Source organism: Ailuropoda melanoleuca, chromosome 1 (genome assembly GCF_002007445.2).
Source record: "Ailuropoda melanoleuca isolate Jingjing chromosome 1, ASM200744v2, whole genome shotgun sequence".
In the NCBI taxonomy this organism is placed as follows: Eukaryota; Metazoa; Chordata; class Mammalia; order Carnivora; family Ursidae; genus Ailuropoda; species Ailuropoda melanoleuca.
In genome coordinates this window covers 27,540,528-27,563,563 of record NC_048218.1, presented here as the reverse complement: position 1 = coordinate 27,563,563, position 23,036 = coordinate 27,540,528, and the positions used below count along the sequence as shown (strand labels likewise).

General features: G+C 35.5%; 1 protein-coding gene across 2 annotated transcripts in view; it reads right to left on the bottom strand.

Annotated features, from left to right (window-relative positions):
* The window catches only part of LIPI (lipase I), a 57,751-nt gene that overhangs the window by 25,287 nt on the left and 9,428 nt on the right, over positions 1-23,036 (bottom strand). Inside the window, exons 3-7 of one of the 2 annotated variants that reach the window (XM_034656787.1) lie at positions 11,875-12,260; positions 9,703-9,811; positions 7,373-7,474; positions 2,361-2,450; positions 1,218-1,385 (exon numbers count right to left, since the gene is read on the bottom strand). In XM_034656787.1, the coding sequence (XP_034512678.1) occupies positions 1,218-1,385; positions 2,361-2,450; positions 7,373-7,474; positions 9,703-9,811; positions 11,875-12,171 (766 nt within the window). In that variant the 5' untranslated portion in view covers positions 12,172-12,260. Of the gene's footprint in view, positions 1-1,217; positions 1,386-2,360; positions 2,451-7,372; positions 7,475-9,702; positions 9,812-11,874; positions 12,261-23,036 lie in introns of those variants that run through there. The other variant, XM_034656792.1, reaches the window with a different exon arrangement.

Here is a 23,036-nt window from a genome sequence, read left to right as displayed (position 1 = left end):
ACTATATATTAGGTATATATTCCAGATACATAATTAGTACATTTGAAATATTATCACACACACACATATATTTAAAATGCTTTATGTATTTGTCTGTTCCCACATTGCTACCTCCAAATTCAAAATTTGAATATAGTAGAAAGAACACTGAGTTGAGAATTAAGAAGTTTAATTCTAGTTCTCACTTGTGTCCTTACATAATCCTTCTGTTCACACTGGGTCACAATTTTCTCACTTATATGGAAAAGCAATGAGACCAGAAAAGCATCTCCCAACATGAGATCTGGAGAAAAAAAATCCCACAAGACGTCTTCTGGACAGAAGGGGTACTATGAGAAAATAGGTCTGGCAAAGCCTGCAGATTGCCTGCCTCTCCTAGCAATTCTCTACACACGTTAGTATAAACCTCCTGCCGAAGAACACTGCAGAAAGCTGTTTAATTCAGCCTTTGTAATTGCCTCCCATTTCATTGAGCCCCTTTGGCTTTGGAAACATTTCTAGCAGATCCTGATCATGACACTGATAAGATGTTCTATGCTCATGACATGCTTGGGGTCTGGTAATCTCTTTGGAAAATCCTGAGCAAAAACAGCCTCTGAAATTCTTTCAGTTCTACCGTTCTATTTTTATGTGGATTCTTTTTTCCTCTATAATTTCCCACCGGCAGACTGTCGTTATCGAAAGTTGCAATACTTAACTGCTCTTGCCAAGCTTTATCGATTTGGAAGGTGTGAACCATGTATGATTCATGCCTACTTGCTAATAGCAAATGAAAAGTTAACTATGGTTTACACCTTTCCACTTGCTCCTAAGACTTTCCATAAAAATAAAAACTTTCAGTGCCACTAAGAATGCACAAGTCTCAAAAAGAAAAAAAAAAAAGAATGCACAGTCTCTTTCTTTAGTGGAAATACAGATGGATGATAGACTCCTTTACAAAGCAAGACCAAGGGTCATGATGAGGTCACCAAATTTGCACACTATATTGAGCACCGTTGGTTAAATTTCATTGAGCAGTTCATTAAATTCTTTTTACCAAACACCTTAAAAATATTTAGTAGGAAATAAACTATTTCCTCTGGTTGTTCCACAGGTAATTTTTCCATAAAATGCTAACATGTTCGCAAGTAAATATGAAAGCTTCCAATAAAAATACTAACAATTATGTTATTCATTTTCCACAAAAACTTAGAGTAATTAATAACAGTCTCACTTACCTAGCCTAGGGCATGATTTTTCACTGAACTTGTCACAGTCTACACATGAGCCAGCTTTAAAATCTTCATATGAAGGACAAGGAAATGAAATAAAATTGCAGTTTGTTTCCAAAGAGGCCATGAACAAGTAAACTGCTCTCTGGTGGTCGCATTTAATAAATTTAATTCCTTAAGTGTTAAAAATCAAGCAGAAAAACTGTAGATGTATTAAACCAAGTTCAAGTAAATTAGAGAAAAATTAAAGGTTAAGTTCTACTCAATACTATGCACTTGTGAATATTAAAGTTTGACTACAATGTACAGTTTTATCTCAAGCAATTAAATAAATAGTACCATTAAAAATTTACATTTAGTATGCTTTTACATGAGATTTATAAGAAATTTTTCTGAAGTAATAATTACACAGGAAAAAAAATGTTTAATTTCAATAATTTGACAAACTCTACAAACACAGTGCTACCATACTTATTAACTAAGTGCACATCTTTCCCTTTAACCCTGCACCCCTAACATAACTGATCAAAGTCAGAGAGGACTATGAAACCAGGTAACATTAAAGCTTCATCAGGTCCCTTTCTTTCCCCAACTGCTCACATCCTTATAACCTTTGGCCAAATTTTTCTAGCTGCAGTGGCCTTTCGCTGTATGTTACTTAACCACTTGTCACTGTAGACCTCAAAATGTTGAATTCCTCGGACTTTGAAGTGAGCCAAATTCCACACCTAGAGCAGCTGCTCGGCTATTTATGTGACAAACGAGTGCAAGAGATTATGAATCTGTGCTTGTACAATATTAGAGTGATGGTAAAGATTAAATCCTGAGACCAAACTCATGTTCCGTGATACTTCGGCCATCTGTGCTTCTTCACTGACTTTAGCACTTCTCCTACTGTTTAAAATGATGAAATAAAGCTGTTGAAACTCACGTAATGGATCCCATCATGACCAAATGGGATATCTACTGGTAAGCTTTATGAACTGAGAAAAATCCAATTCAACCATTTTTTGCCAATCACTCTCCTGAATCATGAGCAAGGGTGATCAAAATCTTACGCACAGGTTAAGAAGGAAAAAAGTAAAGTAAATTGATTTTCCTTCATCATTTGAATCATATATAATTCATTCAAAATTACTGTTGGTATACCTGATAAAATGGACTTAGGACAGCCAGGTTGCGTTTTTCCTCCATTTGGATAAAAATCTATATGTCCCAAGGGTTCTTTAATGCCTAAACCTAAGAAGAAAAACACTCAAAAATCACAAAGTGAATATAATCAGTTAAACACTTTTACAAATAAAATCTCCTATAAATTCTATTGAAAGTGACTCTTAAAATTTGAATTGAAAATAAATGCCATTTTTAAAAAGAGACATTTTTCTGGTAATAATGCCTCAAATTAATTCCTCATGAAAATTATGTCATTAATTTTTTTTAAAAGATTTTATTTATTTATGTGACAGAGAGACAGCCAGCGAGAGAGGGAACACAAGCAGGGGGAGTGGGAGAGGAAGAAGCAGGCTCCCAGCAGAGGAGCCCGATGTGGGACTCGATCCCGGAACGCCCGGATCACGCCCTGAGCCGAAGGCAGATGCTTAGCGACTACACTACCCAGGCGCCCTATATGTCATTAATTTAACATATTTACCAGTCACCAATTTACTATGAGCCCATCACAGTTCTTTGTGCTACAAATATATACGTAAAAAAGAAAAACAGAGCAAAACTCTTTTTTGTAGTGGAAATTACATCTTAGTGGAGGAAGACATAATAAATAATTAAAAATATAGTATGTCAGATAATGATAAGCACTGTAGAGAAAACACAACTAGCATAAGAGAACAGTAAGTGCCTAGTCAGGGTGGTAGGTTGGTTGCACTTTTAAGTTGTTTGGTTAGGGAATTTTCCATTGAGGTGGTAGAGTCACACAGTGATGTGAAGGATGTGAGTGAGGCTGTGAGGCAAGTAGAAAATTATGTGAGTATACCTGAAGTATTCAAAGAAGCCAGGTTAGCAGGAGTATAATATGTTAAGAGGGAGCACTGGAGGAAATGAAGCCAAGTCGTATAGGACCTTTTAGGCCAGTGTGATGATTTGCTTACACTCTGGCTAAGGCCTAAGACTTGGTACTAGATTCACTAGCTGGAAAGATCTAAAATGCTGCTACAGCTGGAACAAATTGAGCCAGAGTTACATAAATGTGTAGCTATGATTTAAGTGCTTCCGTTTATCTGTGGGTCCTCAGGGCACTGGGGAAGGTGCAAATGCCGGGTCTGTTATTACCAATATGGGGGCTATAACCCAGGGAAGTCATGGGAATGAAAGAGAATAGCAAACTCAGAATACTCAGGAATGGGATTAGATATGAAAATCCTGCTGCCAAGTCAAGTCGCAGGGCTTTGGCTTGGGCACGAGAAATTTCCTACAACATAATAAACTCTGGAAAGTGATCAGCAATAGATTTACATAACAAAGATAAATACTTGGGTCTGACAGTGGGATCAAGATGCAGTGATCGGCTTTAGTGATAGTATGTAACAGAACAAGATAACTGCTAGTGAGGTGTTCCAGAGTGAGGATACTGGGCAAGGGCACTATGGAGGAGAGGATTAAGAGCGTAAGGAAAGGCAAAGAACAATTCATTTGAACTCCTTAGAATCCAGGGAAGCATGGGAATGATTTGATTGCGACAGTGATGAGGGTATGCTAGCCAATCCCTCTTTACATTCCGTCATCTGCTTGCATTTTCCTAAATATGATTTAAAAAAAAAAGTTCAATTTTTTTTTTTTAAATTTTGGAGATCTTTACAATTTCCCCATGTCTGAATTCAACATGGAGTTCCAAGACTTAGGGGTTCCAGTTGGAGCCATCATATTCTCCAGTCCGCCACTAAAGTAGAATCAAGCCAAGAAGACTCCTCAGGAATCAGGGAGAAGCAAAAGACATTTATATTAACTTACAAGCAGGCTTTGATTCAGGCATGTCTTTTCTTCTTTATCAAACAGAAAGGGCAGAGAGGTTTGGTCTGTTTAGGTCATTCATTCCCTTGGTTTCAAGGAGAGTAGATACAGATTTTTAAATTTTCCTTGTATTGTAATTTAATATACACACATACAAACAAGAACATAAATCTAAAGATTAATTAATTATTATAAAGCAAATAGCAACTTAGCTATCACACCCATGTCAAGAAACAGCACCTAAAAACCCCCAGGTCTTGCATAATCACCAGCTTCTCCCTTTCCTTTAAAATTAATAGCATCTTTTAATATAATAAATTTTTTGCTATTCTTTACCTTCCAAGGATGTCTCCCAAAACATTACAGTTTAGATTTGCCCATTTTGGAACTACACATAAATTGACTCATATTTCATGTGTGCTTTTGTGTATGCTTTTACTATAAAGTTGCTTTTTTATAATAATCCAAATTGGGTGTGATTCATTATCCATTTTTATATATTGCAGAGTTGGTTTACTAATGTGATGCTTACATAGAATTTTTGCATCCATGGTTATAATAGAGAATGTCCACAAATTTTCTTTTCTGTAATGTCTATCTCAAGTTTTGGCATTCTTGTGATAGCTTTTAAAAAAGGTTATAAACAGTTTCCTACGTTTTATTATTCTCTGAAACCGTCTGTGTAAAAGTGTTCTTACTTTTCCCTTAATTGTTTGGTAGAGATGAAAAATTTGCCTAGGGTTTACTTTGTTGGAAGCCTTAAATTACAGTTTCTATTTCATTAATAATTATAGAACTATTCAAATTTTCTTTCTTAATTTGTAAGTTTGGTAAATGTTTTTGCTTTTTCATAAAAATTTTTCTATTTTATATATCATACCATATAATCACACATTTTCATATTTATTCGCATAATATTGTTCATTATCTCATAATATGATCAATTTAATACCTGTAGTACCTATAAAACTATCTTTTTCTATTTTATTTATTTATATATATATATTTTTTAAAGATTTTATTTATTTATTTGTCAGAGAGAGAGAGCACAAGCAGGGGGAGTGGCAGGCAGACAGAGAAGCAGGCTCCCCACTGAGCAAGGAGCCCAATGTGGAACTTGATCCCAGGACCCTGAGACCAGAGCAGAGGGCAGATGCTTAACCGACTGAGCAACCCAGGTGCCCCTTTTTTAATTATTGATATTCATTATGCCTTCTCTCTTTGTTCTATTTTTTCTCCCCAAGAACATATTAAATTGGAGGGTGATATATAAAGTTGAAGCATTGTATATTCCTTCATTTCATGGAAAGAAGGTAAAAATGAGATATTTTACAAGCCCTATGTAAGGGTTTCAAAAACATTTCCCATACTCTATGCATCAAGAAACCTGCCATAAGAAAAGTGACTCCAAACTACCAGTTTGCTTCCCTGTAATTTTTCTATCTTCTGGATGTTGGATTGTTATTTTTTCCTGAAAACCTAGCAAGGATGTTAGTCCAAATTATCCAATTCACAATTTTAGAAGGCCACATAGCTTTTGAAACATATACAACCAAATATGGACAAAAACTACCGGTAAGTAGAAAATGCACTCACTGATGAGTATTCAAGGAAAGGGATCTGCCAGATACGTGCTGACCCCAAGTGTCTCATTCAGAAACCCCTTGAGACAGGTCGATATGCAGCCTCAAAATTCTGTGCCCCTCATTTGCGATGGTTGTGAAAAGATCAATCAAAGGTGCCAACAGTGTGGCATCTAGTAGTAAGTTGGATCTGATAGGCTGGGTCATCAAAAGATGTTGAGAGTGAAAGACAATAAAAACAGGTTTTTTTAATTAGGAAAAGCCAAAAATACAAACAAAAATAATAAAAAGCATGAAGTGCTAATTCAAAGGCCATAGGCAAAACTGAAGTTGGGGTTTCAGAAAGAAGAGCTCCGACGAAGAACTGCAGAGCAACTGGGCAGTAGGTGTACTGTGTGTGGAAAAGCTAAGCTGATATAAAGGGATAAAGACAAGGAAGGCCTGAGACATTGAGGTATCACGTTCAAGCTATGAACCTTCAGGCACTAACTCCCTGTGATCCACAAATGAACTCAGATTCCAAAGGAGCAGAACGATACCCATAGAGGCTCAGCCCCCTGGCATGTAGCCATAGAAGCTGAAAACCTCCTCTGTGGCATTTACAGCATTTGTATCTCTCACAAAGGCATTGGTATGAATCACCACAAGGAAAATTCAGAGGACTATGGGAGCAAATAAATGACCTGGACAAAAGAGAAAAGAAACCTGAGGAAAGGAAATCAGAACAGCCTTAGCATAACTTCCTCCTTTCTCCATGGTGGTGCCATGTCCTCCCCATGCCCACAGCCATCGCACATGTTCATTATCAGCTGGTCAGAGCAACAAACTGGTGAAGCGCAGACTCTGGAATCATAAGATTTCAAATTCTGGCTCTGCCACTTGTGACCGTGACCCTAGCTTCCCCATCGATAAAAAGGGGATGATATTTACTTATCTCATGGGGACTTAGGAAAATGCCATAATTAATTCACAGAAAGCATCTAAAACATTGCCCAAGGTATAGGAAGTGCTCAATAAGTAGTAGTATCATCAATTTCCAATGAGGAAGGGGCTCAGGGCCATGTAAATTCTTCCTTGAAAGTATCTGTCCAAAGCACTCTAGCCCAAACTACCAATAGCCCGTTAGACATTTTCAGGAAGATAACTAAAAACAACAGAGAAATTATTTCCCTACCTTTAGGGGAGGGTATTCTTTATCTGTGCCTGAAATGCTATGTTCGGTTCTAGTTGATACACAACACAGAGAGAAAGTGAGTAGACAGAATGGTAACCTAAATACAGCAGGAATGTGAAGCATGTGAGGAAACTGGGATAAATCGAAGTTGTCAATAGCATGAACAAGATGAAGCATCTTTTTTTATCAAGTTTCAATTTTTTAGGATGATATGACAGACCTTGAAACATGAAAAAGGTAAGCTGATGGCAAAAAGTGCCATTTGACACCCTAGGACATCATGAACTCCAAGAAATTTCATTTCTGGGAAACAATCATTTTATAATTACAGACTCATCATCACTTTACCCACTACTCTTTCTCCTTTTATGTTCTCCTCTTCCCCAATGTCTACAGTTTCTCATTTTCAAATAATTAAGCAATAAACCCTGCATTGTTACCATTGGTGTCAGAATGGATGACATCCACAAACTTGGCATCAGTGTGATCTAATCTGTCATTAAATGATTTTCCAGAGAATTTTGGCCCAGCAGGGTCAAGACCTGAAATACAAGAAAGAAACTGTCAATCAATTAATCAATTCCTATTACAGTGTTTATTAGATCATACGTTTGCATTATTATTACATTATAAGCATGTCTATATAGTTTTACCTTAACTTGTACAAAAACTAATATTAAGATAAATGAAATTGGATGAATAGCAAATATCTTCATTATTTGAATGATACTTTTTACCAACCGTCAGTTTATCAACAATCTAGTGTTAAGCCACACTTAGAGATGCCTCAACAAAATTCTGTAGGTTTTATTTTTTTAGCATTTTTTTAAAGATTTTATTTATTAATTTGACAGACAGAAACAGCCAGCAAGAGAGGGAACACAAGCAGGGGGAGTGGGAGAGGAAGAAGCAGGCTCCTAGCGGAGGAGCCTGATGTGGGGCTCGATCCCAGAACGCTGGGATCATGTCCTGAGCCAAAGGCAGACTGTGCCACCCAGGCGCCCCTATTTTTTTAGCATTTTTATTTAAGAAGTACTTAGGGATAAACCAGTAGTAGTTTTATAGTTAATAACAAATAACTACTACAGCCCTGAGGTGGGGGGCATGAATAATATCCTGCTCCTGTCTTGAACCTCATGCCTTACTAGTTCATCCCAGATCTATCTGCAATTTGAAAATGATTTTTAAGGGCAAATACAATTTGGGCTGTGGCATAAAACATATTATTATTTTATCATTCATTTTTCACAAAAGTTTCCCATATACACACAGAAAAATGTATTAGACTTCCACGGAATATAGATATTATTTCTGGTGCATTTGAAATTTTATTTATTTTTTTAAGATATTATTTATTGATCTGACAGAGAGAGAGAGAGCTCAAGCAGGGGGAGCAGCAGAGGGAAAGGGAGAAGCAGGCCCTCTGCCGAGCAGGGAGCCCTACATGTGGCTGGATCCTAGGACCCTGGGATCATGAACTGAGCCACCCAGGCACCCCATATTTGAAATTTTAAATAGAAATTCTAGGCTCATGACCTACTGGCATGTGTCAAAAAGGCGAGGGGATGGGAAGGAGGTAAAATTCAACAACTTCAGAACATTTATGCAATGGAAGATACAATCATCTCAAAAAAGGTATTTTAAAAAGTAAAATATAATGTTGCTCATCTCAAGCCCTTCTCCTATCCCTAGTTTATTTAGCCCACTTGACTGCATGAGGCCAAAACTTCTCATAAATAATTCTGATATAGACCTACCACATTTGCTGGACTTTTAAACCCTGATGGTTGATTGGCCAGTGGAGCCAAGTGAACTGGACTAATGTGTGAGTAAGCACACTTTAGCATTAAGTAGGATTACTATGGTGGTTGAAACAGAATGGGCTTTGGGTGCTAGAAAGTTTTGTTTAAATCCTGGCTTAGCTTTTAAAAACTTTTGACTCCCTCCCCCTACATTCATTCAGTTAACCTGTTTTCACATCTGTATAATGGGGATAATATTAAAACTGATCAGAATAAATAAGTAAGGTATACTTAAGGTTTGTAAAGATCCTATCTATGCAATTCATTCACCTCTCCCCTCCCCCTTTGTTTAACTTAACACTCTATTACTTATTACTTTTATTAACACTTGAAATCATTATAAATCTTCTATGGACACAGATCTCAATAGTCATTAAAAAGCTGAATTGATTGGGGAGGGATACAATCTTTCTATTCTAAAATCACCACCATTCCCAAATGGAAGCATGAAAATCCATGTCAGCATTACTTGGTTACTAAGCTTTCTGGATGCAGGAACTCTGTAAGAAAATTTGAGGGGTATCAGATCTAGACTCTCTCAAGCTTGGATATCAACTCCTGATTCTCTCTTCTGGTGTTCAAATAAAATTCTTAAAATAATAGAAATGTGTCAAAGTTTGAAAATTAAGTACAGGTTATATATTTAGTTAATACATGAAAAAAGTTTTATATTTATGGGTCATATTTTCCTCTGGATTGTTACAATAATGCATCCTTAAAATTCACATGGGGTTGCAGAAATTGATCTTCTTCCTCCCTTTTCTATAGGAGGACTTCAACTCTGTTAAGAACTAAACAAGAAACAAGACATTAGAATCTAACTAAAACAAAGACTAGCATTTGAATATAATACAGAAAAAAAATAAATGTGCATCATTTCTACTGCTTAATTATTGTGCCTGATAACTTTTAAATAACTTCTGATGCTTTAAAGAATGCTAAAACACATTTTATCAAAAATATTTTACCTGTTATTCTTCCAAGTTGACCTTGAAATATCTTTCCAACAAATCCACTAATATGAGCCCCTAAGCTTATACCTATGAAATGAAAATTATCAAGAGACGCTCCATGCTTCTGCAAGTGAAAATGCAATGTTATTACTTTCATTTCAGAAATCACAAATTATGCCCTGTGCATCAATATTCTAGAATTCATTATTTTTTTTCTAGTATAATACATTTCTGGGAGATGGAGAATGGGATTTTATAATTTGAAAACAACTATATCTTTGTTCAACATTTTCCATAAGAGCTCTGATTTTTCTCTATACGTTTTTAGTAATACCAGTACATTTTTAAAAACCTTTGTTATCTGTTATCTAAACTAGTAGATGCAAAATAATACCTTTAGTTAAAGAATTTTGTAATAATAGTAGTAGACATTATAGGGTACTTAACCTTGAATAGTGCTTTGTAAATCTCACACTTAATATTCACATTAGTCTTATGAGATATTTACTTTTATCCTATTGTCTCAAACTATTCCTGGCATTTATTAAATGTTGAATAACATGGTTTGATAATGAGTTGCCCAAAGCCACATATACTTATTACTATAAAGGAAAAAGATGGACTTCAAGTCCAGGCCTCTTTAAATCCAAAATATATACTAACCTGCCTTCTTGTTTTTTTCTGATAAGATTGTGTCAAAATCACTAGGAAGACTGACAGAGTGTGAAATGAGAATGCTCATTTCAGAGATGATAAAATGAGACTCATGGATTCCAAGTGTGATCATGGATTCCTAAATCACAAGCTGAAAATCATGGAATCCAATCTTCCAAGCTCAGTTTTGAACATATCTTAGAGCCTTGTAGAAAGATGTGGGACATTTACTGCCAATGAGAAACTAAATCCAGGCTTTCCAGGTACAAGGTGTTAATTTTCTTCAAATTCCTCAGGGCAATGCCCAGAAACCCAAGGGAGCATCACTCTCAACTTTAGTGTTATTGAGCTTTTTATCCTTTTTCCTAAATATAAAAACTTGTGAATGTTTAACATTCATATTTCCCACACTTTAAAATACATGTTATTAGAGAAAAGACCACTGCTGTAAGCAAAAATCAATTGTGCAGTGTATAGACTCTAAGAACAGATGCATCAATTACCTCCTCTGTCTCTCGAGAGAGATGGTTTGGTTTTGCCCAAATTTGGGGATGTAAAAATTATACTGATCCTGGTTTTATTTAATGATTATTATATGTCAGGCACTGGTCAATAATTAATTTCATTTAATACTTATACAAAATATTGTTATAGTTTGGTTATCCCAAATGTATAGATGAGTAAATGAGGCAGAGAGATTAAGCAATTGCTTAAAGTCACACAGAAGATAAGAGAGAGATTTTGTCTTTGAACTCTTTCAGTCTGACTCCTGACCACTACATGTAAACTGCTTCTTGGCTCTGGTAAGCTTGCCCAATTTCAGGAAAGCCTTGGAAATTCAGCACAACAAAACTCAAAGCAGATTTCAAGCCCAAGAATGTTCCAAATCAGAAATCACCCTTCTTTCTCTCAAGTGCACATCACCACCACATCTCTCTCTAGAAGAGACACTGATCTCCGTATGGGTTGACATAGTAAATGTAGATCATTCAAACAGCAGATGACCTAAAACTGGCCTGAATGTAATTGACTCACCCCAACCCTGCACCTAAATGCTGGACAAATCTGAATGGTACTAAGACTTGCCTCCAAGGTTGGCAGAAGTCTGCTACTTTTCAAGATGTTTTTCCCTCACTTTGACCAATTCACACTTGCTTAACTATAAACATATTAGCCATATCTTAGAAAAGATATCTAAAGAACCGAATGATTATATAGTTTACCCCCCTGGTCCACATGGAATTACTACCCTAACATCATGTCAGTATAGGTGGAATTAAAAAAAAATAAAATCTTAAAAGATTTTAAGACAAAACATAATAACCGAGTCTTTAAGATTTTTTTTAAATAAGACACTTCATAACGAGGTATGGAATTTATCCATTTACACACATTAAAAATGGCTGTAAATGTTAGCACATCAAAGCAATAATTCTTAATGTATATAAGAAAAAAGTATTTCTTACTACCACTTTGTGGTATTGCATAAAACACTGTATATTGTAAAACATATATAATATATAAAATTCTTACCAAAAGATTCCGAATGTACCCACTCAAACTCATGGCGACTTTTCTGGTGTTTTTAACTGCTCTGTTGTAAAGAAAAGTTGTAGCACCCCGGTTCCAGTCTACTACAATTATATTTATATCGTCTTGATTCAACAAAATCCTTAGGAAGCGCTGAAGCCATGAGGGAGCAGAGCCCGTTGGTCTGTAACCATGAATAAGCCAGACTGTCTTCTTGCTTATACTGAAATTCACATTAAGTGAGTTACTCTGCTCAAACAGTGGCTCAGCACAGTTGAGGTTGTTCCTTGTATACAACATCAAGAAAATCTCCGTTTGGGGAACAAACAAATCTTTGAAGGAATCCTTTATACTTAGCTGAGAGAATTCAAGGCATAATCTTTTATTCTCTGAAATAAGAAAAAAAAAAGTTAGTCAAGCTGAGTACTGGGATAGTATTTGATGCAATTCCTATGGCTGTAACAAAGAACAGATTTGAACTTGGAGGGAGGATTTTATTTCATTAGTATTTCAACATAATACTCTGAGTAACTACAATGTTTAATGTGTTGATTATGTAAAAAGGCCCTTTGAACGAGAAGCATCCAAAAATTTTAAATAAAATACGGAAAGAAATGTGATTGGTTAAAAATTAAGAATTATTTTTTATCTGTACAAAATAGCAATGGTATCACTTAAATCATTAATATTGTTAGTAAAGGGGCACCTGGGTAGCCCAGTCAGTTAAGCATCTGCCTTCAGCTCAGATCATGATCTCAGGGTCCAGGGATCTAGCCTTACACCAGGCTCCCTGCTGGGTGGGAGTCTGCTTCTCACTCTCCCTCTGCTCCTCTTCCACTCTCCCATTCATGCTCCTACTCTCTCTCTTCTTCTTTTTTTTTAATGATTTTTTTTTATTATTATATTATGTTAGTCACCATACAGTACATCCCCGGATACCGACGCAAAGTTCGATGCTTCATTAGTTGAGTATAACACCCAGTGCACCATGCAATACGTGCCCTCCTTACTACCCATCACCAGTCTATCCCATTCCCCCACCCCCTCCCCTCTGAAGTCTTCAGTTTGTTTCTCATAGTCCATAGTCTCTCATGTTTCATTCCCCCTTCTGATTACCCCCCTTTTCTTTATCCCTTTCTTCCCCTACCGATCCTCCTAGTTCTTATGTTCCATAGATGAGAGAAATCATATGATAATTGTCTTTCTCTGCTTGACTTATTTCACTTAGCATTATCTCCTCCAGTGCCGTCCATGTTGCAGCAAATGTTGAGAATTCGTTCTTTCTGATAGCTGAGTAATATTCCATTGTATATATGGACCACAGCTTCTTAATCCAGTCATCTATTGAAGGACATCTCGGCTCCTTCCACGATTTAGCTATTGTGGACAATGCTGGTATGAACATTGGGGTGCATATGGCCCTTCTCTTCACTACGTCTGTATCTTTGGGGTAAACACCCAGTAGTGCAATGGCTGGGTCATAGGGTAGTTCAATTTTTAACTTTTTAAGGGACCTCCACACTGTTTTCCAGAGTGGCTGTACCAACTTGCATTCCCACCAACAATGTAGGAGGGATCCCCTTTCTCCACATCCTCTCCAACAATTGTTGTTTCTTGCCTTGTCTATCTTTGCCATTCTAACTGGCGTAAGGTGGTATCTCAGTGTGGTTTTGATTTGAATTTCCCTGATGGCTAATGATTTTGAACATTTTTTCATGTGTCTGTTAGCCATTTGTATGTCTTCATTGGAAAAGTGTCTGTTCATATCTTCTGCCCATTTTATGATTTGTTTATTTGTTTCTCGTGTATTGAGTTTGAGAAGTTCTTTGTAGATCTTGGATACCAGTCCTTTATCTGTGGTGTCCTTTGCAAATATATTCTCCCATTCCGTGGGCTGTCTCTTAGTTTTTTTGACTGTTTCCTTGGCTGTGCAGAAGCTCTTTATCCTGATAAAGTCCCATAAGTTCATTTTATCTTTTATTTCTCTTGCCTTTGGAGATGTGTCGTGAAAAAGGTTGCTCTGGCCGATGTCATAGAAGTTGTTGCCTATGTTCTCCTCTAGAATTTTGATGGATTCCTGTCTCACATTGAGGTCTTTCATCCATTTGGAGTTTATTTTTGTGTATGGTGTGAGAGAGTGGTCAAGTTTCATTCTTTTGCATGTAGCTGTCCAATTTTCCCAGCACCATTTATTGAAGAGACTGTCTTTTTTCCACCGGATGTTTTTTCCTGCTTTATCAAAGATTAGTTGCCCAAAGCTGCTCTCTCTCTTCTCTCCCTCCCTCTCTCCCTTTTTTTTTTCTCTCTCTCTCAAATAAATGAAATCTTTAAAAAATACATTGTTAGTAAAGAAAATATTATGCACACCAATAAAAGTAAATAAATTGATTATGAGCTTTAACAGAAATTTTGCAGGATAATATATATGAATAATAATCATTCAAGAAGATATATTTTATCTAACTAGTGATCAAATAAATACAAATCAAAACAATAAGGTATCATTTTCTTCCTATCGAACAAAAAGAAAAAATCATTTTAATACTTGTGAAGGAATATGAGACAAATATTCATATACATGGATTCTGAGAGCATAAGTCGATACAACATCCTTTTGAAATTGAAATTATATGGACACATACATAATCTTAAAAATATGTGTTCTTCCTTATTTTCTTCCTAGGATTTACACTAATGAAATAAATGATTTGTGTTAAGTGTAAAAACATTAATAACAGGGTTATGCATAATTGCACAAAAACTTAAAACATCTTAGATATCACCATATAGTATTTTTATTGATGTGTGTATCCTATGTGTCTATCTATCCACCTACCTTCCTACCTACCTACATATCTATCTATCCATCCATTTATCCTAGAGAGAAATATGGCAGAATGAAATAACTAAGCCAAATCAATAGCAATAGTCATACCTAGGCAGTGAAACAATGGCTGCTTTTTAATTTTCTTTTTCATAAATTCTCAGAATTGTAATTTCTTTCAAAATAAGCATATAATCCCAATTTTTTAATGAGCATATGCGTGTACTATTTTAGGAAGTTTAACTAATTAAAAGATTTGGGGGGACGCCTGGGTGGCACAGCGGTTAAGCGTCTGCCTTCGGCTCAGGGCGTGGTCCCGGCGTTGTGGGATCGAGCCCCACATCGGGCTCTTCCGCTGTGAGTCTGCTTCTTCCTCTCCCACTCCCCCCTGCTTGTGTTCCCTCTCTCGCTGGCTGTCTCTGTCTCTGTCAAATAAATAAATAAAATCTTTAAAAAAAAAATTAAAAGATTTGGGGAAATGATTTTGTCAATTTATATCAAAAATTCAAAAAATTGTTAATATAGTTCATGCCAATAATTCTACTTTTAAGAATTTGTCCCAAGAAAATAGTCATTTAAACATATAAAAATGAACTAATATATATTATTTTTGGACTGAAGAAATGGGAGTGATTTAAATGCCCAGAAACAATGATGTGATTAAATAAACTACAAATATATTTAATAAATATAAATATATATAACATATACATATATTTAAAACTACAGACATATAATGTGTATTTGATAAATCCATAATAATATGCACAAATTACAATCTACCTTTTACTTGGAAAGTATATATGTGATATTGTCACGATTATTCAGAAGACAAAGGGGGAAGGCAGTGAAGGAGAAGCACAATTAATTCCCAGGTTGACAGATGAGAGATACTCAGACAAGTGAAAACTTTGAAACAAACTTCATTTGTCCTAAGTGCTAGAGAATGAGGAAGTGGAGAGGAGAAATAAATCAAACCACAGTGCAATATCACTGCTTACTACACTATACAAATTGCATAGGGAATTGTGTACATCCATCTTTCCACCATCTGAAATGCTTCCATCAGCTGAAACTCTGAGAAGGCCAAATGCAATCAGTATATCCAAACTGTTGGTCCACTCCAAGCCAAGGTAGATTTTACCTGGTCCTGGGACGAGTAATGAGGAATAAAGAGTAGTATCCCTCTGATAAAGTAAGGGACAGAAATCACCTGAAACAATCAACAGAGCAATCTATTATCTATTGCCAGATGTAGAAGTAATTGCAGAAAATTCAATAGCACTCTCATTATAATACAAGAAAAATTGTGTCCTCCCTAGGAGGACATTAACAGAAAATTTGGTAAGGTAAAAAAACAATAGCATAAAATGAAAAGTGGAATAATGAGATACTACAATTCAAGAAAAGAAAAAATGCAATCATAGAATAAAAATTCACATTACATGTGTTAAATCATGGAATGCTCACCTGACAAAAAGAAAGATTTCAATTATGAAGGGAAACATAGATATGGGACAGAAAATGATGATTCAAATTAAAAATCATCATTGTTTCCTTGGGGTGGGAAGGAATTGGAGAGGGAGAGGGTTGCAGTTACAATCACTAAGGAAATAATTGCATTCCAGGGTGTGCAAACTGAAAAGACTCATCACAATCTAGAGAAAATCAGATAATCAGACTCACCAAGAGGCTTCCTAGAAACTAGTTTGGGTTTTGATGAAAGAGAAAAATATCCTAAAAACATCAAGGCAGAAAATCCATGTTAAAATAGAGGAATGAAGTCATGATGACTTCAGATTTGTCTTCCAAAACAATACATTAGACAGATAAAAGTGCAATGAATGAAAGTTATAAGTGAAAAAGTTTGTGGCCTAATGATTTTATATCCTCCCTAAACTACACCACTCATAAATGACATAATAGAGTTCCTGACATCATCACTGTTAAATAAATGCTAAGCTTACTGAAGATAAGATCCATAGAAACTCATTACAAAAAGATTGAAAGTTTACATGGAAATAGGAAAGACACCAATATAAGTGTATATATTGTAAAACTGAGTAAAACATACATGCAATATCAAAAGGCATTCTTATTCAAATGTTTGCTAAGAATATTTAAATATCAGTATAAGTCAATATACTAATAAGATGGGAACATAGGTTAAAAGGAGTATAGAGAAAGTAAGTGTGGTACAAAAATTTCTTAACTGGGGGATTCAAAAGATGTCAGTTTTTAAAATTTTAATAAATAGATAAGTGTGGCTTTAAAAAGATATTGAAAACCTTAAATGTTAACCACTGCACTATATAAAACAGTACCCATAACTTTGTACACACTAAAAAAAGGTATAGGAAACAGTGCATATATACAAAAGATAAGAAAATGAAAAAATTAACTATAGAAGTAGAAAACATGAAACAAAATGACACAATTACACTAGAGAAAAAATATATATGATATATAAAGTTATGTAACTATATAAAAATTGCCCATTAAAAAGCAAGGAATCTCAGCTTTCATTAAAAAATGGGCACTGGGTGTTTTAAGTAAGTGATTAATCACTAAAATTACTCCTGAAACCAAGATAATACTGTATGTTAACTAACTAGAATTAAACAATTTTTCTAAATGACACTTAGCTATAAGTCATTTAAAATAAGTACACAGGAAATTTTAAAGAAATGGGGAGGTATATTCTACACAAAATAAAAAAAAAGGAAAGCTGGTTGATATACTAGATTATATGGGTGGCTCCAATTCATCACCCTTCTTGAATACATGCCATTTGCCTTGTAGCTTTGAGTCATTCTTCTACCATCATAAATGGGTGACTTGCCTTACTTCTTGATAGGGGCACAAACAACCAACCTGCTGTGGAAAATAGGACCCTGGTAGATTTAACACAAGCAGAGGCTTGAAATGGGCTTTCATGTTGGGGGGCTGGCCTCTCATACTTCTGCCATCGCCATGAAAATATCCTTGGTCTGGCCTGATAGAAGAGGAGAGAGAGGGACAAAAGAGCCAAGTTGCTGGTTGTGCTAGTCGCCCCCAGCAAACCAACAGCCAGTCAAAAGCAAAGCATGTAAGTGAACCCAATCAAAGAAGAGCAGTGTTGCCTAACCAATTCCCCCACCTGACCCCACAAGTGTGAGTAATACTGCTTTAAGTCAAATGCCACTGAGGAAATATGTTTTTGTTTTGTTTCATTTTGTTTAGCTTTATTGGGACATCATATAGTTGATTACATTGGTAATATTATTATCAGGTAGAGAAAATAAAAACAAAAGTTTTCAAATGATAAAAACTGTTAACTAGTATATATTAAAAAACATGGAACTAACTAAAAAACATGGAACTGACTCAATTCTGGTAGATGTTAGGAGTAGAAAAATAAAGTTCTAGGTATCAAAAACTTACCAGAATCCCCAATAAGATTGTCAGATTTCTTAGCAGAAGCTTTGCAGGCCAGAAGGCAGTGAGATGATATATTTATATATTTAAAGTGATGAAAGAGAAAAACTTTCAACCTTGAATTCTATAACCAGCAAAACTGTCCTTCAAAAATGAGAGCAAAATTAAGATATCCTCAGACAAACAAACAAAAGCTGAGGGAGTTCACTACCATAGACTTGCTCTACATGAAATGCTAATGGGAACCTTCAAGTTGAAATGAAAAGATGTTAGACAGTAACTTAAAGTCATATGAAAATATAAAGAGCTGTGGAAAAGGTAAATGTATGAACAAATATAAAAACAGTATTTTTGTAATTTTGATTTATAATTTTTATTTTCCATACAATTTAAAAGACAAATGCATAAGTATAATTATAAATCTATGTTAATGTTATGCAATTATAAGGATAAAATTAGTGTCATAACTGAAAATGAGGAAAGCAGAGCTGTAAAGAAATGGTTATTTATGTAAAAGTTAAGTTTTTATTGAAATCTTTTTTTTTAAGTTGAGTATCAATTTTAGAAAGGTTGTCATAACTTTAGGATGTTACATGTAATCCCTATGATAATCACAAAGAAAATAATCTGTAGAATACACACAAAAGAAAATGAGAAGGGAATCAAAACATGTCACTACAAAAAACCAACTAAACACAAATAGAAGACAGTAATAGAGGAAATGAAAGGCAAAAAGAAGCTATAAGTATAAAAACAACAAAATGGCAAAATAAGTGCTTCCTTATCAGTAATAACTGCAAATGTAAATGGGTTAAACCCCCACATAAAAATAGATTGATAGAGTGGATAAAAAAACAGCATCCAGGGGCGCCCGGGTGGCGCAGTCATTAAGCGTCTGCCTTCGGCTCAGGGCATGATCCCAGGCTTCAGGGATCGAGCCCCACATCAGGCTCCTCCGCTAGGAACCTGCTTCTTCCTCTCCCACTCCCCCTGCTTGTGTTCCCTCTCTCGCTGGCTGTCTCTATCAAATAAATAAATAAAATCTTTAAAAAAAAAAAAACAAAACAGCATCCAACTATATGGTATCTATAAGAGACTTACTTTACATCTAAAGACATTCATAGGTTGAAAGTTATTAGGATGGGAAAAAGATATTCAAGGCAGAAAGTTACCAAAAGAGAGCAGAGATACAATCTAAATGTCCAGTGAACGAATGGATAAAGAAAATGTGGTATATATACACACACACACACACACACACATATATATATATATATGAATAATACAGAATATTATTCAGCCATAAAAAAGTGCATCCTGCCATTTGCAACAAATGGATAAACCTAGAGGGCATTATGCTAAGTAAAATAAACCAGACAGAGAAAAACAAATACAAATACTATATAGCATCATTTATATGTGGAATCTAAAAAAATAAAATAAAGGCCAATTTCATAGAAATAGATAATAGAATGGTGGTTACCAGAGGTTTGGGAAGGATAGATGGGGAGATACAGATCAAAGGGTGCAAACTTCCAGTTATAAGATGAGTATGTTCTGAGGATCTAATATGCAGCATGGTGACTATAGTTAATAATATGATACTGTATATTTGGTTCTGTAATAATATAATATTGCATACTTGAAAGTCGCTGAGAGTAAATCTTAAGCATTCTCATCACACACAAAAAAAAGTGTTAATTATGAGAGGTAATGGATGTATTAATTATCCTGATTTGGCAGTCATTCCACAATGTATATGTGCATCACATCATCACATCATACAACTTAAATATACACAATTATATTTGTCAATTATTCCTCAATACAGTTGTGAGGTAGGGAAAGAACAGATTGGGGTATCTATACTTCTATCAGAGAAAATAGACTCTAAGTTAAAATTCTTACAAGAGAAAAAGAAGGACATGATAGAACTAAATAAGAGAAAACTTCATGACTTTGGATCTGGTAATGACTTTTTGAGCATTACCAAAAATAGCACAGACAAAAAAAGAAAAATGGATGAATTGTACTTCATCAAAATTAAAAACTTTTGTGCACTGAAGGACATTATCAACAGAGTGAAAAGGCAACATAGGGAATGGGAGAAAATGTTGACCAATCATATATCTGATAAGGGATTTATACCCAGAAGACATAAAGACCTCCCATAATTCAATGACAACAACAACAACAACAAATACATAACCAATTAAAAAATTGGCAAAAGATTTCAATGGACACACAAATAAAGATATACAAATGCCTAATAAGCATATGAAAAGATGCTCAATATCATTAGAGAAACACAAATCAAAACCACAATGAGATACCACTTCAAATCCATTAGGATTTGAAAGTAAAAAAAAAGTATGGCTACTATCAAGAAACAGAAAATAACAACTACTGGCAAGAATGCAGAAAAATTGGAACCCTGTCCATTGCTGATGGGGATGGAAAATGGTATGGTGGTTCCTGAAAAAATTAAAAAGAGAATAACCATATAATCTAGAAATTCCACTTCTGGGTATATGCCCAAAAGAACTGAAAGCAGAGACTCAAACATATTTATACACCTATGTTCACAGCAGCATCATTCATAATAACCAAGAGGAGGAAGCATTCCAAGTATCCATCAACAGATGAATGTATAAACAAAATCTGGTATGCTCATACAATGGAATATTATTCAGCCTCAAAAAAGAAGGAAATTCTGACACATGCTACAACATGGAAGAACTCTGAAGACATGATTCCACTTACATGAGGTACCTAAATTTGTCAAATAGAGACATAAAGACATTGCCAGGGGCTGGCACAGAGAGGAAAATGAAGAATTACTGTTTAATAGGTAAACAGTTTCAGTTTGGAAAGATAGAAAAGTTCTGGAGATGGATAGTGGCAATGGTTGCACACCAATGTCAGTGTACTTAGTACCACTGAACCGTACACTTAAAAATTATTAAAATGGTAATTTTATGTGTGGTTTGTCACCATTAAACTTTATAGAATCCAATTCCTGTCATGAAAGATACCCAGACTCCTCTTACTTCTATAAACAGCTAGAATACTAGATAAAATGTACATAGAAAAGTTTAGACACTGGACAACAAAGGGCTCAGAACTGTGATGTCTAAAAGAAAGGAAATAAATTATTTGAACACTATAATCTAATAGCTTTCTGCCTGGCATAGCTTCCTGCCGTGCAGGAAAGTTGGACTCAAGGGAAGCATGGTGGTGTTACCAAACTGGGGAGAAAGATCAGAGTTTAGGGAGGGTAAAACAGCTAGAATTTCTATCAGAAAGTGCTGCAACAGAAGGAGTTGTGTGGAGGCAGAGCTCTGAAATCTGCAGAGGGGTCCCCACGAGTAGGTTGCTGGATACAAACCTACACATGCAGAGGGTGACATTCCACAAAGAGCTCTAAGCGGAACAATTCTAAAGGTCACAAATGCTCTGGGAGACAATGATGTTCTCGCTAGCCAGAGTAGAAAGACCTTAAAGAACGTCATGGACATTCAATAGAGACCCTAGAAGGGTCATATTTAATTTTAAGCGAGCTAAACTAGCTCTAGTGTAAAAGAGACCCATCTTGTCTCCTTCTCATTCTCTCAATTCTGCTTGCTTTGATTCAGCTTCATTTTCTGGCAGTGAGCAGGCTATGTGTCTGAAATATTGAGAGAAAATATTAAAGATTTTGAAGAAGGCAAGGGTTTCTCCAACAAGATTACAGTAAGTGTGACACATAAGCGAAAAACTGATAAATTGGAGACTGTCATAATGAAACATGTCTGCTCCTAAAAGGGCATTGTTAAGAATATGAATATGCAGGCTTGCAATATGTATGCCTGAAAATCGCCTGTGTCCAGAATATGTAGGGCAGGGGAATATGCGTGTTTATATACACATACAGGTAAAACACGACACCTCAATGTTTAAGAATTGTCAAAAGAATTGAAATCACTTAACAAACAATGGTATAATGGCCAATAAGCTCTAGAAACGATGCTCAACATCACTAGTCACCAGGAAAATATATATTAAACCAAAATAATATATCCCTATACACCTACTAGGACGGCTAAAATTAAAAAGACCGACAAAACCAAATATAGGTGAAGGTGTAAAGCAACTTGAAGCATGCTTCATTGCTGAAGGAAGTGACAAAATGGTACAGTATTTTGAAAAACAGTGTGGTAGTTTCTTAAAATGTTAAATATGTACTTTTATGACCCTAAAAAATCACTTCCAATTGTTTGCCCTTGAAAAGTAAAAGCACTTGGAGCACCTGTGTGGCTCAGTCAGTTAAGCGACTGCCTTTGGCTCAGGTCATGATCCCAGGGTCCTGGAATCCAGCCCCAGGTTGAGCTCCCTGCTCAGGCGGGAGTCTGCCTCTCCCTCCCCTCCGATGCTCCCCCTACTTGTGCTCTCCTGCTCTCTCTCTGTCAAATAAATAAATAAAATCTTTTTTTAAAAAAAAGAAAAAGAAAAGAACTTGTCCATAATATTTATAAATTCATAGAAGGTTCTTTCATAAGGGCCCCAAACTGGAAAAAACCTACAATAAATATTTGTTAACAGCTATAACTATACCATCAGTGACAGTAATAATGCTTAATGGTTATTTAGCACTCACTCCATGTCGGGCACTGTGCTGCTTTATATTTGCTCTCCTTTCCCTCATTTTGTGTATGAAAAAAGATCACACAATTAGAAGCAACAGAACATGCATGAATGACGTCTGAAAAGTATAACTATATTCATGGCACAAGTTATTATGCAAACAGTTGAGCAACATAAATTCACTAGCTCAATTCTATTCATGTGTAATAAAAAGAATGAAGACCTTTTGGGGCCAGCAAAATGTCAGGTACAAAACAACAGACTGACCTGATGCCTAAAAAAACAGAGGTTTATATGGCCA